The sequence below is a fragment of the Buteo buteo genome, chromosome 15 (genome assembly GCF_964188355.1).
Source record: "Buteo buteo chromosome 15, bButBut1.hap1.1, whole genome shotgun sequence".
In the NCBI taxonomy this organism is placed as follows: Eukaryota; Metazoa; Chordata; class Aves; order Accipitriformes; family Accipitridae; genus Buteo; species Buteo buteo.
The window spans coordinates 24,810,739-24,826,752 of NC_134185.1; the positions used below are offsets into that span (position 1 = coordinate 24,810,739).

The window sequence follows — 16,014 nt, forward strand, 5'->3', positions numbered from 1 at the left end:
TCTTCCCCCCCTCCACCCCAACAGTGTCAGGCATTCAGTCTTGTTTCCTTCCATCGGTGGTGATGCTTGTGTCAGTCCTGTAAGGCAAGACTTAAAACTCCTGGTATCCTAGGGGACACAGAGAAACTTCCCATCACCTCCAACACAGGATTTCCCATGCAGTTCTGCTACCCTTACACTGATCCGGTTCACAGCTATGCAGAGTTTTGGCCAAGCACATGGCATTTTTGTGGAGAGTGCTGAGTGCTCCACAGAGTTGCTGGGGAAGAGTTGTTACTATTCTAAGCAGTAGCAGCTGATACAAATTTAAAATTGCCTTAATAAAAAAAAAAAGAGCAGAGTTATTTTCCAGGCCATGTTTCTACTGCATACACTGGCAGCACTTGCAGCAGTGCTGCTCCAAGCACACATGAAACAATAAGGATCTTTCTGATGCCTTCCAGACAAGTCAGAGCTATTTTGGGAGCTCTAGTACGTGTTTGTAAACTCTCAGATCATTCTTGCCTCCTCAACACTTAGAAATATCTCCTTCCTGCCCCGCTTAAAAACAAGTGATGCTTCTTATTTTGATTTCCTAGAAATGAGTGGGGATTTTTTCCCTCTTCCAGGCTCTCCCCAGTCCTTTTGTAGAGACTTGGCTCCCAGCTCACCAGCTAATCTCTCTTGTTCGCGACTGACTCTACTGTGGGCTGGAACATCCAGGGCTTTGTTCTTGCTCTTTACCTGCCTTTCCCTCGGCCAGCCGTGGAGCGGACAGGAGGAAGGACTCTTGCTTCTCAACAGCCACCCCCCAGGGTCCCGCAGGGGGATCACGGATACGCTCCTACAGAGGTGCCATCTGTTGTGCGAGGAGGAGCGCGGCCAGGTCAAGAGGAAGGGCGAGGGGAAGGGGGGGTACAGGCAGAGGGTGAGAGGGGTGTTTAGACCCACGGTTCCGCCCCTCGTCCCCCGCTTCCCGGGGAGAGGTCAGCCTGCGGAACCCGCTTCTGATCACTGATGTTTCGCCAGGCTTGTAGTTTCATGTTCGTTCTCACAGCACAAAAAATGTAATTGCGCAGTCCCTCCCACACGGCACTCATCATCGCCTACCAGGGCTGACTCGTTTCCTGTTACATGCTTGCTTCAGCACTTCGTTTTTACCTTTTGCGGCTTTCCCTTTCCAGCCCCAAGAGCAGTTCGGTGCTGCAGTACGTTCTCTGGTCGCTAATCCAAGAGTTCCCCTGGTTTGGGGGTCTTAGACCTTGGGGTGCTGCGTTGGGTTTGGTTTTAAGGTACGAGAGGTAGCAGCTTTGTAGCATTTCTGGAAACAGGATCATTATAAAGCTGGCAGTGGCTCCGGGGCATGAATTTCAGAGGTTTCTGCTTCGTCGAGATTTAGATCTGAAAAAAACAAAGCTCTGAGGGATTTTCACTCCCCTCAGAAGAAACCATGCTGAGAGTTGTACGTTAAGGTCACTCAATTATCCCAGCCCCCTCCGCTCCTTCTCATCACGTGTCCTGCTTATAGCCGACGAAGAATTAAAGCAGGGCCAGGATTGATTTTTCCCACAGAAATCCTCCTGGGAGATAACCTGTGTGAATGCCTGGGCAGAGGGCCCAAGAACAGGGCCGAGCCTCGCAAAAATCCTCAGAGGTAGGAGGCAGGACCGGCTGCCCTAACAGTAAAATGTACAAGCAGCTTTGGCTTGATGTGGTTGCGAGCAGCGCAGAAACCCAAAAAAGGCTTTCCCCAGGCTGAAATGATTCAAAAAAGGGACAGACATAAAAGCTGCAGATTAGTACCTTGCTTTGGGACAAAGACAGCCTATCCTGACCTAATGAATGTGGTGCGCGGTTGGTTTGTACGCATGGAGTTACTGCCTGCTAGTTGGTAATAAAAAGGGTTCCAGCAAAAAAAAAAAGATAAATCCCCCCCACTGATGTAAAATCTGCCTTCAAAGTAGGAGATAGGCTGCCTTGTTAGCTGGGGTAATTTGGCTTATCAGATTTATTAACATGCTTGTCAGTAATACGCATTTTATCAGATGATCTGGTGCTGTAATTTGTTTGCAGCACAAAGTCAGCTTGTTTAATAAGCTGCTGAGGCCTGGGCGGGGGGCGGGGAGTTATTCCGTGTGTTGGGAAGAGCGTAAGCATGGAGACTGTGTGTCGGTCAGGGCCATGCACAGCATCTGGCCTGTGCTGCGAACATTTTGTATAGCAGTAGCAATCGGGAGGCTTCGGAGCGGTGCTCAACACATTTGGGGATTTTTGTGCTTTCACAGAAGTGCCCTACTGCCCATGTTTCCAGTGCCAGACATTCGATGGGAGGCAGCACCTTGGGGGGATCCCTGCTAGACACACACACACAGAGCCCATTCACACAAGCTGTGTGTGATCTCTTTGTGTTACGGCAGTGCGTGCGTTGTACCTGCAGCTGTGCAGGTGGCCAGCCTGGTACAACCTCACTGGTCTCTGCTCTCCCCTTCATGATGGCTCTGCCATACTGGGTTGCAGGGTCTCTTGGACCATCTAGCCTCCAGCGTGCGTTGCGGGGCCAGAAAACCATGAGGCAGGGTTCTGCTAGCGACCTCTCTGCCAACGTTGCCTTTGCCTCCTCCCCATCCACCGCTTCAAACCAAAGTTCAGGAAATACTGCACAAAACGCAGAACGTGATTTTTGCATTAGTTGTTTTAGCCAGAGAACCACCCACAGCAGAGGCAACGTAGAAATGTAATGAGTAGCTATCCTGTCCTCAGAAAATCCACGGCACAGACCATCTGTCTTCTCCAGCAGTGCTCTTCACAGTCCAATGGGTTTGTACTGCTCTAGCTCTCAGGAAAAGGGATGTGCTGGAATTGTCCCCCCTTCTCACCTGCCTACCTTGCTTCTCATCTTCCCACGGTCCCTCGGCACACCACATACTCACCCCTCAGTGCCACACCAGCAGTAGATGAGGAAGGCAAAAATACCGGGGGAGTTGGCCACAAAGGAGTCTGAAGAGATTTCTTTCCTCCAAAGATGAGTTGTATGGGGTTGCTACCTTTGGATCTGAGTACGAAGCACAAGGGAATTAGACCAGGTTTGGCTCAGCTTCTCAGAAAAACACAGCTGATTAAAGAGAAAAATAAAATTTGTTGAATAAAATGTGTCTACCACACGAACGAGCAAACCCTCACGCTTGGCTATCTCACACACCACCAGTCAACGTCCAAGCCTTCAGGCTGCTGGCCAGCGTGGAGCTACTCGTTCAGCTGGCATGGTGTGTGTGTACTCTCTCAGCCGCATGTATGAGAAAGCAGAGGGACATTAGCCCTCATATTCATGGCATGCCTGCATAAGCCCATCTAAAGCCCTGCACTGTAGGCCTAGGGAACCAGACCACCAGATATGTGCAGCTTGCGGTTTTTTGGGGATCAGGAAGGGATGTATAGCCCCAGGATCTGCTGTTGGCTGGGAGAGCTGTTGGCCAACCCCACATGGCTGCTGGCACTGCTGAAGCAGGAGCAGCTTCCAGAACAGAGGCTCAGGTGACGGCAGGCTGCTGCTGCAAAGATCTCAGACATCACAGCCAAGGCGGTTTTTAACAGAAGATGAAGTTCGGTAAATTTTGAGTCTCGTAAACTAAGATTAGTCCCGTGAAGAAGTGTAAGTTAGGGAGATTGAGACCAAAGCCGAGCACCCAAATTTTAGCTCCTTCCCGCATAACAACTAATGAAAATACAAAAGAAACAGACTTTTCTGAAAGTGAATAGACAACGAAAAATCCTCCAGCACCTTTGCAAATCTAACCACTGATGTGTTGATGCTTAACTCGACTTCAGTTCCTGACTTCAGGCATTAGGGATTTGAAACTTTGTCTTGCGTCTTTTAATTTAGGAGGACTTACTTGAGCAACTACACTTTTCCCTAGAAAAATATATTTGTTTCTGAGTAGTATTCTCTCTTAGGATCACTTACTTGTAAAGCAGGAAAAATTTTAGCACACCTGATGTTTTCTAAGTAAGGAGATGAGAATTACCATGTTTACTTTGTACTCTGAGTCAAGTCAGATTGTGGCATGTAGCAGAAGATACTGGGCTTCAAGTACTGGATGTGATGGCAGAACAGCGCCAGCAGGGAACTGTAAACAGTGCCATAACTTCACTCCCTAAGAGTGATTAGTCCACGTTGTTACACTTTCCACACTCCTCCTGAAAGCTAAGGGAACTTTTATGAGAGGACGGTGAGAAGTCAAAGTCAGTCTGTTTCCAAATTCAAGAGTGTTTGTCACTGGGGATCAGCAATAAGCAATGCAACTCTTGCCTGTGTGTTAACACAAGGCACCAGGGAAAAGTCTGCATATTTTTTCATACATACTATGAGTTAATTATTACCACAAGAGTTTTCTTTAAAGTCATACTGAAAATATTTTCCCTAAGAAAACAGTAAATGATTGGAAAAGCAAATAAATCAGTGTTTAAAGGCTTGTTATCTTACCATCCTTACCACAACTGGCTCCTGCAAGCTCTGATGATGGATGAGCATATTAGAACTGCACGTATTTAAGGCACTACAGGCTTTTCAGTGCCAGGAGCTTAAAGTACACTGTCAAGTTATAAATCACAGGCCAAAGTTCTGCCTTGACATCATTGTACTCCAAGCAACTCGAATGGCAGTATTATTTTTAAGTCCTTGCATGTTTCTAATGAAATATTAGGTTTGTTTTTAATTTACGTTTTTACCATGTTTGTTTTGCATTTTGCTCAGCTTGAGCAGGGAAACTGGGAGGTACACTTCCAATAAATCTCACTTCTATTCGTATGTGCTAACTGTGTTTGACTTGCAAATATCACAGGGAAATTTTAATTTAAAACATTTTAAGAGAAAGAATTTCTATTATATTGGGCTTATTGGTTTTTAAAACTTTTTTTTTTAATAAAAAACTTCAAACCTGGATTAAAATGTCTTAGCCTTCTCTTGGGATGTGGGACAAAGCCATGCCTTCCCTGCTAAGTCTTTACTTCTGCCCTACATGTTCCACCCGCCTGTCCTCTCTGACTGTACTCCATGGAGCTGTTTGTTAAAACTTCCCTGCAGTTCTGTCCACCTGCATGTGTTGCAAAACACAACAGTCACCTGTGAACTAGTACTTTGATTCTGTCTCTATTCTGATTAAGACTTATTTATTCTTTCATTAGGTGCAAAGTTTCCCATTAAATGGACTGCGCCAGAAGCAGCATTGTATGGAAGGTTCACAATAAAGTCAGATGTGTGGTCTTTTGGGATCCTACTGACAGAGCTGGTAACGAAAGGGAGAGTGCCATACCCAGGTAAGAAAACAGTCTGAGCCCTGCTTCACATGGGGAAAGGAGTGGGAATGAGCCGTATGCTTAAACTGGAATGTTTATTTATTTTCACTGGGCTCAAAGGAGGATGGTTATCATGCATAAGTTCTGTGTATGCTTGAAAACGGTCCTGACTCTGAAGGCTGCTGTGTGGTCATGATAAAAATGACAAGAGGACAGAAAATACAACATATTAATTTCTAATTTTTTTAATTGTTCTCAATTCAATTAATATACTTTCTAGCCAAATAATGAAAGCAATGTAAAATTACTATACTGTGGAGCAAATAGCTCTCCATAGTATTGCGTTCACTTTAAGATACCAACAGTTGAAATCCCAGAGTGGCGTTACTCCATTTATTCTGTCAGTCTGGTTCTCTGCAAGGTTTGATAACTGCCTGAATGTCTGGTATTACCAAATCTCTTTTTTATAAACTCTTAAATTTCAATCCTTGCTTTCGAGATGAATGGAAAGGAAAGAAAATAATTCCGTTATGTGCAGGCCAGAGCTCATGGCAGGGTCACAGCGGGGCCAGATTCTCTGCATGGGGGAACTGGAGGCCCCATGGCTCTTTGTTGAAACCCTGCCAAGTATCCGATGGATTAAGATTTGTAGGAGGGGTGATTGGATCTGCCTATGCAGAAAGAGCTTTTCATTCTATTGCCCCCCCCGAAGATTGTAGGCATTCAGGTGAAGAGGAAAGAGGTGAGGTGAAAGCAGTGCATTGCATGGAAAAGAATTTAATCGCTTCATTTTCTTATCAGCACAGATACTAGCAGCAGGGCATCTAGCTGCATCTTTATTCTTTTTATAAAAAAAAATTCTCTAAATACTCACTAGTATGGCTGTCTGCACTGCAGCTGATTTAATGGAAAGTGCCCTAAAGCAGTTTCAATTTTCCAATCTGTGCCGCGATCAAGCAGTCAGATCCATACATCAAATTGCACAGGAGAAGCATCAAGGTGGAGTTCAGTTTATGCTGTGGTATGCCACCCCACTTCAGAAGGCTGAACTCAGCAAAACTAAGCTCCCAGAGTTTTACCAAGGATTTCAACTTTGCTAGTACCTAGCAGCCAGTAGCTGATATTTGGGAAGAGAATATGGGGACTGGAGGGCTTCTTGTGATCAGCAGTGAATTTTGGCATGATTAACAGGGAGCAGCTTAGCAAAGCTGTGACTGTAACAACAGAATGAGGTAGCAGAAAGCAAGATGTCGTGTTTCTGGGGGATGGATGAGTCCCTCTGCCCAGCACTTCCCCATGCGGTTAAAGAAAAGCGGGTGTTGCCACCACACGGAGTGGCTGTGGCAGTAGCCGGCACAAAGGTCTTCTTGCCATGAGGGTTACTGGCAGTGGTGTGGGAGCGCTGTGATTTCCGCGAGTTTACAGAGGGTTAAATGCAGACATGGCGTGGTGTGCAAAGGTCGAAGACAGAAAGAAGATGTGTAAGGCTTAGCTGATACGGTGTTGCTACCAGAGGGTGGACACGGCTCCTTGCTGGGCTGCAGGAAGAGGAAATTCCTAGTCACTACCAGCAGAGTGGGTGCGCAGGGGCTTTCGCCAGCCAGGGCAGAGTTAAGGTGAATTTTCTTCCCTGAGCTCCACAGTGGTGGGGCAGAGATGCTTCGTGACTAGCCCTCTCTCTTATCATGTGCATGAGCACACACACACACACGCAGAGGAAAAATACTATTCTGGGCAAAAGTGACCATCTAAGCCGTGTGTTAACTCACAAGTTTGTAACTGACAACAGTGTTGGCCACGGCAGCAGCAGATGTCTGCACTTCCCAAGTGTTCCTTTCCCTCCCTGAAGGAGAAGGAGGCCACTGGGTGTGTGTTTAAGTGCTTGCAATATATAACTTCTTGTAGGACCCATGACAGAAATCTCAGGCATGGTCTGTGTCCTGAAAATGTGGACAGTTTTATTACGTGGCGGTTTGAGCATATCAAAGACAACTAGCGGCGTCTCTCCTCTTTCAGCGCTGTCCTCCCCCTTCATCCCTCACTACATAAAGCCCTCACACGCTGAAAGTCCTTCCGGCTCACTCTCCCCCACCGGCGCTAGGAAGACATCAAGTAGCTGGAAGCAACTTTTTGTGCGTTACATATCACAGAGTCAGCGGTTTTCTGGATGGTCACGCACTGCCCTTCCTCCCCACCGGCACTGCCGCCCTGCTCGGTCACCACCACCACCCTCTCTGTCAGTTTTACCTAAGGGCAGCCTCTATTTTGAATTTGAATTGCCAAAGTCTTTAGAGATTTCAGTTTGGTCTCATCCCCCAGGCCCTAACTGGGAAAGCTTTGACCGGCTGAGGCAACAGCAGAGGGGAACCCGGACCTTCTCAGATGGGTCTGTCTTTGCACGTGGGTAGAAAAGAGGGCTTGGACTTCCCAAGGTGACAAAGACCTCCTGAGCTCCTCAGAAAAGACAATTTTCCCCTGACATAGAAAGGATCATCCATCTCCTGCTTCATGCTGGGGAGAGGAAGGACCTCCCGCAAGGGTAAAGCTTCACGAATTCAAGCCCCTGTCTGGGGCAGGGAGTGGGGTTCAGATGCACCCACAGGGCTTTTCCTGCCATCACGGCATGGCTTGTGCGAGGAGGAAAAGATGGAGTTCAACCACCCTGAGAGGCAAGAGTCAGCCCTCCTCATCCAAGCAGACAACTTATAGGTGAGAGAATGCAGTTTGTAGGCACTGCCGACCACTTTGGCACCCAAGGCATGTGGATTTGCAAGCTCTGGAAAGGGTTAGCCTGGAAACAAAGAGGGTCATGGAGCTGTCACTCTGCTGTAATACCCAGTTTCTGAAATAGTTGTGGTCATGTTGTCCTGATGTTCCTGCTTACAGCCTGTAGCAGACCATGGGGAGCTGGGAGAGGCCCTCAGACAAAGAGATTGCTCTCTTGCTTGACAAGATCTTAGTGCCTGGAGAGGTTATTTATAGCACAAGCCCCAGTCCTGTGGTGGTAACCATGCCTGCAGGGCACCGTACCTCATGCCTTGGAGAACCAGGCACTGTTTTAAGCTTGCATAGAAGGAGGGAGAAGCACAAGGAGGAGGACAGGAGAAGGCAGGCAGTATATATGAGAGGAACAGACTGTGTGGAACGGGATTTGGCATTTATTGTCCCCAAGATTTCAACCAGTTCCTGTCCTGATGCCCCATTTTGGAAGAGAGGCTGGAGCAGTGGCGGGACATGTGAACAGTAAAAATTTTGCTGGCGGAGATGAAGATCAGGCTAGAGTTCATAATCCAGCCTTGCCCCAGACCCTATAGCTCCCACAAGCAAGACTGACTTTTTGACAGGTGTCGTCATCTTCATCCTTCAACCAAGCCTGCTTCCCTGTCAATGGATGTAATGGACCGCTATGGTAACTAATTTATTAGTGCATTTCCCAGCCTTCCCTAATGCTCTCCATTTCTTTTCACAAGGCAGCAGATTAAAATAAGCAACTTTCACAGTCTTTCTGGGCATTGAGTTTCTATTTCCACTACTACAGTGGGGAAATAAAAACTAGATATGGGCAGAAGAGGAGCCAAGTTTAAAAAATAGTCTGCTTAGTCAACCTTTTTCAGTGTCTGTTTCTTTCCCCTTTCACAGATTCCCCTTGGATCTTAGTTTTGTTTTGGTTTGGTTTTTTTTTTAATGGAGTTTAAGAGTAGGAGGCTGCATTTCCCTAGCAGCAGTCAGAGAATTTGGGGATTTTTAACATATTGCCTTTTGGATAGGCAAAAATTTCAGCTGCACTAAACAAGCACCTCTGAACTTGCCCCTTCTTTCTGCTGCACTTGTCACATCAAGAGCATTTACATTTTATGTCTAGCGTGACAGCCACCATGATGCTATCCACACTGCTGCCTCCAGCCAGGCAGGTCTTCGAGTTTGGGCTCCAGGCAGCTCTGCAATCCCTGGGGAGCTGTGTTCAGACTTCTCATCCCTGGGGGAAGCTGGGCCACAAGTGCCAGAAAGCGCATGGTACGCTGCCCGAGCCTGGGGCCGAGTACACATCAGTGAGCCGGCATGTGTGTGTGTGTGTGTGTGTGTACCGGCATCGTGGATGGTAGATACGGAGTTGAGAGAGATGCGTACTCAGCTCATAGCACAGATAAACTCGGGTGGGTTTCTTTGTAAGCAGGAAAGCTCCACTCACAAATGCTGTAGCTCAAAGTTGCATCTCTTATACCAAGCAAATAATAACTTATTTTAAAAAACAAAACAAAAACTAACCAAAAAAAAAAAAAAAACCAGATATTGATAGCCTAGCTTTGTGGGTGTTTTGAGGATGAGGAGTTGTTGGGGGTTTTCAGGCCTTAATTTCTCAATGAAGTGGCATGACTTCCAGATTTTTAAAACTTATTACTACTTTTGCACAGTAATAACTAGGTTCATATTGCACGTAGTAAGAACAGCATTATGCTTCAAATTGTCTTCCTTTAGGAGCAGTTTTCCTGTTCCCGTCAGTGCACTATCGTGCCTGTGTATGGAATAATCTCCCTCCCTAAGTCCCATACCCCATCCCTGTGCCCCCACCTCTGGCTTTTCTTTGGGGCCGTCCATGGACATTAGAAATTCTGCTTCTAGATCAAACTGAACAAAACCCCCAACTCAACCTGTCTCCTTTGTACCTCTCTCTTCTGAAAGCATGCTCTGAGTGCCAACATGATCCAGCCCCTCTGGAGGACTACACAGTTTTACCCTCTCAACTGTACTAGAGAAGGGCCAACATGTCCACATCTGAGGAACCTTTGAACATGAGCAGAAGCACAGATCTGGATTCTTAGAGAATCTGAAATACAGCATTTCTGGGGATGGACAGCAGCTGAGCTGTTGTTTTAAGAGTCCTACTTGAAGCATTTGTGTCTGTATTAGTTTGATCTTTGGTCTGAAAGCATGCAGTAGGTCTTGAAGGAGAGTAATTCTCAGTCCACAGAAGAAAACAAGAATAAAGTGGCTTAAAACCATCACTGTCTTCACTGGACTTCACATTGCCCAAAGTAATCTGTATCGCATATTAGCTTTGGATGTGAGGATGCTGCCTAGTTACAGTAATGTTTCCTGTCTTCTGGAAGAGCAGCATTGCCCAGATCTGTGCTATTTGTACATCTGCTGTGCTCCATCTAAACAAGCTCCTCAGAGCACTCCAAAGCATTTTCCAGTGTTTTCTTTAGCCACAACTGGAAACTTTACATCCTCTTTTATGTCACAGTAACTCTTACTACTACAGCTTTTCTAGGAAAAGTCAAGCAGAATGGCGTTTCTGTCCCCAGTCCATAGGGGCAGTAGATTTTTTTTATTGTACTGAGCATTAAAGTGGCCATATCCTGTGGCAACCTAAGATTATTGGAAGTTTCACTAATAAAGCTGGATGGTGGGAGGTTATTTCATTTTCAGTCTTCTCAGGGAATAAAAAGCTAATGGAAAAGCCATCTTTTGGAAATTGGTTGTTTCCTTCTTGGTCCAAATGGTAATTCTAGAAACATCATGAGCACAAACTGATTTTTCAAGGAGGTGAAATAGTCTACAGAAGAATATTGCTGAGTATTTTATTCCACAGATTTAAGGATTTTAGGATAAACTTTTAAGGGGTCTAGAAGCATACTGCAGACAGAATTTCATTTATTATTTACTAAAAGAGTTGAAACTCTCGGGTATTCATTAGGAGAGAGGAGATGTACAGACTGCTCAAATATTCTCTCTGTGGTGTTAGAAGTGCAGATACAACAGTCTTCTGCTATCAAAAGAGAAACACTAAAGCTTGTAGGATAAGATAAGCGAACCTAGATAATAGGTTTGTAAACATAAATAGGCCTTTTAAGAGGTAAAAAGTATATCTGAAACACTGCTATTTTTATGTCTGACTAATAATCCAATTGATTTTGGAAAAAATGTATTTGAAACTCCCTTTTTAAATCAGCAGCACACGTCAAAACTGATGGAATATCTTTGGCAAATCCTAGGTGCTTCAGCCCTTGCTGGATGTATGAATTCCAGTAAGGAACATGAGGATTACTTGGTTTAGTTTCATACCTGGTTTTTACTGGGAGGGAGGGGAAAGGAGAAAGGAAAAGAAGGGCATTTTCCTGGATTATACCATGATGAGAAAACCTGGCTTGACTGACTTTCCAGGGACAAAAAATGACTATGATTTCAGTCAGCAGTGTCTCTTTTATGTTCCTTTTTCTGTCTTTTTTTTAAAAAAGGGGAAGTGAAGAGCTGTTTATGTTTTTCCTCCCCCCTCTCTCTCCTCAGGGTTTTTCTTCCAGCATACAGTTCGTTATCAAGTTTCAGAGTGTGCTTTGCAGCACTGAGTAATGCACTGGATAAAAATACCAAACATTTGATATCTTAGAATAACAAATCAGTTGGGAAGGAGCTTTTCTGCTGCTGTTGCTTCCACCCGTGTTGTACTTAAAGGGGTACTGCCAAAATAAAAACAAAGAATGCAGGGGAGGGGTTGTTTAGGTATATACAATAGAGGAGTTGCTGGTAACACTTATTTTCATAGCCTTTAATATGTAAGGGGAGCAAAGCATGGCAGAAGTTCCTACCCCAAAACGTGAGGTAATTCAGCTGATTCAAAGACAAGGATATAAAAAAAGGGTGCAGATTTTGTTCAAAACACAGATTAAAAAAACTAATATTAAGAGCACAACGTGAGCAAAATGCCCTTTTTTTTTCTTGTAGCATCTTGAAAACAGCAAGGCCAGAATGTTTGGGTTGATGCTGCCTTTGGGTTGGTGATGACTAATAGACCACTAGTGTTGTTTTATAATGTAATAAAAAAGTAAAATATGTTTGAAAATGTTGTTGTTGGGTAATGAGGAACACCCAAACGTTTGTTCAGTTGTGAGCCTGTGTGAACTAACTTCATCAGTCTGGAGTCAGTAATACAGGAGAACCTTAACTCTACGCAGAATCTGATGTCTGCAGAGGACCATTATTACTCTATTTTCATCACTCTGTGGAGCCCTAACCACAGACCACTTTAGGTGCCATATAAGGTGTTTGCTCCTACTCATAAACATCTAATACCAAAAATACAGTGGGTGAATGCAGGTGATAAATCAAACACAAGAAACCAGTGCTAAAGCGTTGGTCTGCAGGTTAGGAAATACTGTAAATCAGTAATCTAACCTCTCTTTTTGCTATTACCACTGCTAAAGGGAACAGTAAGGAGAGGTTTGTAGGAGAATGAGGCAGTTTTTCTGGGGAGGTTCCTCCATGCGCATCAGGCAGCATAAGGTACAGCACATCAGTGCTTGTTTGGAAATCGAGGGTGCTGCAGTAAGCTAACCAGAACTGTGAATCGACCAGGACATGGCCAAACGAGAGCCTGAATGCTAGCGGGGCAGCCTGTGAGAGGCTTTGAAAGTGAAGACAAGCAGCTGGTATTTTACATAGTACGCAACAAGGAGCAAGTGGCAAGACTGTGCAAGGGGTGGTTACAGTAACAGGCTCGGAAAATGATCCTTACAGAGACACTGCAAATGGCTATCAGCAGGAGGAAATTACCCTGCCGAGATAAGAGGAAAAGGTGTTTTGTAATCCTAACATGAGATGAGAATCTACATGTGGATGGTCAGGAAAGGCTGTATTTTGCAGATCCTTCTTTCAAAACATCTTTAAGAATTAAACACAGCCAGGACATGAGGACTCAGAGTAAAGACCAAATATAAGGATACACCTAAGTTACCAGCCTAAATGCTGTGCACTGTAAGGATATTATTCCCAGTAGTCAAGGTGTAGAGTAGACAAATGAATCTGTATTGAAGAAGGTGGTTGAATTATTTCTCACAAATAAGTTTACCAAAAATATGAGGTAGAGACCCATAAGGGTCCTGAAGGTGGGACAAGAAAATTCTTCGAGAGGACACCCTGAAGGAACAGAGTGGAGGAGACCCAGGGAAGGATGGTGTCATGGAAGCCAGGAGGAGGAGAAGCTAACAGAAGGAGCACCATCAAGGGCTTATTTCTAGATTTACTCATGGAGGAACATAATTGTCCCTACTAGTTCTCCTGCAGAACTGCTTGGCAGGACCCACCAAGTCAGAGGAGTGAAACCTGCAGGTAGTTTTCAGCAGAGGACTGGGACACAGCTTGCCAAGTGGCAAGCCACAAAGCTTGCAGTCAGTGTGCACACTTCCTCTGAAATATTTCTGCATGCCTGTGGTGCCAGTCTTACCTTTGGTACTGTTAAAAAGCCAAAGGAATTACTGGAAGAGATATTTAAACTAAAGTTGAAGTTGACTGCAATTAATGTATGGTGAAAAGCACTTCAGCAGAGGAATCAAAGACTGAAGGGGTTGCATAGAAAAAACAAGGTAGCGAAGGGCCTGGCTTGCCTCTTAGAGACAAGCATGATGGTAGTATGACTTTTCGCCTTTTTTGAGAGAGAGCTATGGTTCTGCAGTGGAGCTGTTTTGCTTGGCATTTGGCTTGTCTTCTGAGCAACTTGGTTCTGTTCTGGGTTGGGATGGAATAGTGGAATATGGTAGAAACCATACTAACCAGCACAGATCAGGGGAGTACAGATCAGCAGCAGCAGTAAGCCTCTGAATCGACGTTGAAGGTAAATGCTGCTGGACTTCCCCGGTAGCCCAAAGTAGCAGTTTGTCTTGAATTCTCTGCAGCATGACCTCACAGAGCACTTCAAGAAAGGACCATGCTCAGTATGAGCGTTTCAACAATTAATCTTAATTTTTAGAATTTTGAATAGTATTTGTTGTAATGCATTTACCCTCCTTAACCACTAAACATAATATATTTCACAGCTACTGTTGTTGGAGAGGGAAAGCGCCAAATCCTGCCCATTGTAAGCCAAGAGGGTAACCATGGGAGCAGTGTTTTACTCATCACTGGATCCTAAAACCCTCTACTGAGAAAGAAAATAAGCCAGGTTACCTTGCAGTAGATGAAGAGCTGAAACAGGACATTGGGGTGGTTTTGTTTTGCTTGTCTGAACCTGATCAAGAACACCATATGTATTGTAGATGTCGTTATACTCAGGTTACTTTTCCTGTAATTTAACAGTGTGGATTTGTCTGCCCTTTACAGGCATGAATAACCGTGAAGTCTTGGAGCAAGTAGAACGTGGTTATCGGATGCCATGTCCTCAGGACTGTCCCATCTCCTTGCACGAGCTTATGATCCACTGCTGGAAAAAAGACCCAGAGGAGCGTCCAACTTTCGAATATTTGCAGGGTTTCCTTGAAGACTACTTCACTGCAACAGAACCCCAGTACCAGCCTGGTGACAACCTGTAAATCCCTGGTCTCCAGACACTGTCGTGAACTACCAGGTGTTTCTCAGCCCTGCCCCACCTGCCCTTCAGCTTACAACTCCGTGATCGGCTTCTCCAGAGTGCAGCATCTCCCAGCACCGCCGCGCACAGGAGGGGCTGAAGCTGGGAACTTCCGCAGCCCTTGCCTATGACCACTTGTCCTAATAATCTGAATGTCCTGGATGAAAAGGAGAAAAACACTTGTTTTTTCTTAATCAAAGACTCCAAAACTGCATTGTATTGATGTTATGTAAACTGCAAAACCTCTGTTCATTGTAAATAGTAACTCAGTGCCAATAACTGATCCTAGTGCTTTCCTTTTTTTAAAACGCAAAACCTATGTGATTTTAACTAGTCTTCTCCTGATTCAACTAAAAGTATTATTTTCCAGAAGTGGCCTCTTTGTCTAAAACATTTTTTTTCATGTTTTAACAAAAAAATAAAAAAATCAGGACAGGTGTTTGGTTTTTTGCTTTTTTATATATAAAATATATATAATATATATACATACCTGTACATACAGTATATGGGTGCTATTGCAGAGGAAACTCATTTGGAATTGAATGAATCCTACTGCAGCAGTACCCAGAAAGCGATAATTTTACTGCAGACATGAAAACACTGGTAGGATTCTGAAAACCAGTGATCTAATTTTTGGCTTTTGCCAAGCATGATTTTTTTAAATTGGATTGCACTTTTTGTTTATGATTATGTACCTGTAGATGGTTGTAACTTTGCTCTTTCAGGAATCATGTGCTGTATTTACAGTAATGTTTCCAATGTTTGACAAGTGTGTGATGATTTGTTCTTGAAACTAAAATGAACATATTTAAAGCAAGAAAACTACACCATCACCGTTTGAACTGGAAAATTGAAACTGCAAGGACTTCTTGTATCAAAACATGTATACTGAAATGTTTCAAAAAGATTTATTAAACAGTGTAACCACATTCAGATGGTCTTAAAATCATAGCATTTTAGCCATGTCCACCTGCTAAACTGTTGGTCATGCAACTAGGATTTTTCTGTTTTATGTGTAACATTTTTCCATTGTAAAATAAGTGTGTTAAATGTCCTGTACTGCTAATGAAATTACTTTCTCTATGTCTGCAAGTTCTCCAGTGGAATTACTATGCACTTCTTTACATTTCATGGGGGATGCACAGAACAAAGTATTACCTTTTCAGTTGTCTGTACCAGCCTTGAATTACTTACGTTTAACCAAAAAAAAAAAAAATTCCTTTCTATTTCTATTGAGTTTTTAATACTGAGTTGCAAATTTTAAAGTCTTAATTACATTTTGTTATGGTTTATTTGCAAGTTTACATTTTAAAACTGTTTAACTTTCTTAATTTAGTAATTAAAAAAAAGAGCATTTTACATTTGGATAGTTGTTCTTTTGTTTAAACTGTGGAGATAATGGT

General features: G+C 44.1%; 1 protein-coding gene across 8 annotated transcripts in view; it reads left to right on the plus strand.

Annotated features, from left to right (window-relative positions):
• FYN (FYN proto-oncogene, Src family tyrosine kinase) overlaps nucleotides 1-15,696 on the plus strand; it is a 139,442-nt gene extending 123,746 nt beyond the window's left edge. For all 8 annotated transcript variants that reach the window (XM_075046796.1, XM_075046798.1, XM_075046795.1 and 5 more), the window contains 2 exons: nucleotides 5,161-5,292; nucleotides 14,365-15,696. In XM_075046796.1, coding sequence (XP_074902897.1) covers nucleotides 5,161-5,292; nucleotides 14,365-14,573 — 341 coding nt within the window. In that variant the 3' untranslated portion in view covers nucleotides 14,574-15,696. The remainder of the gene's footprint in view (nucleotides 1-5,160; nucleotides 5,293-14,364) is intronic.
• The last annotated feature ends 318 nt before the right edge of the window (nucleotides 15,697-16,014 follow it).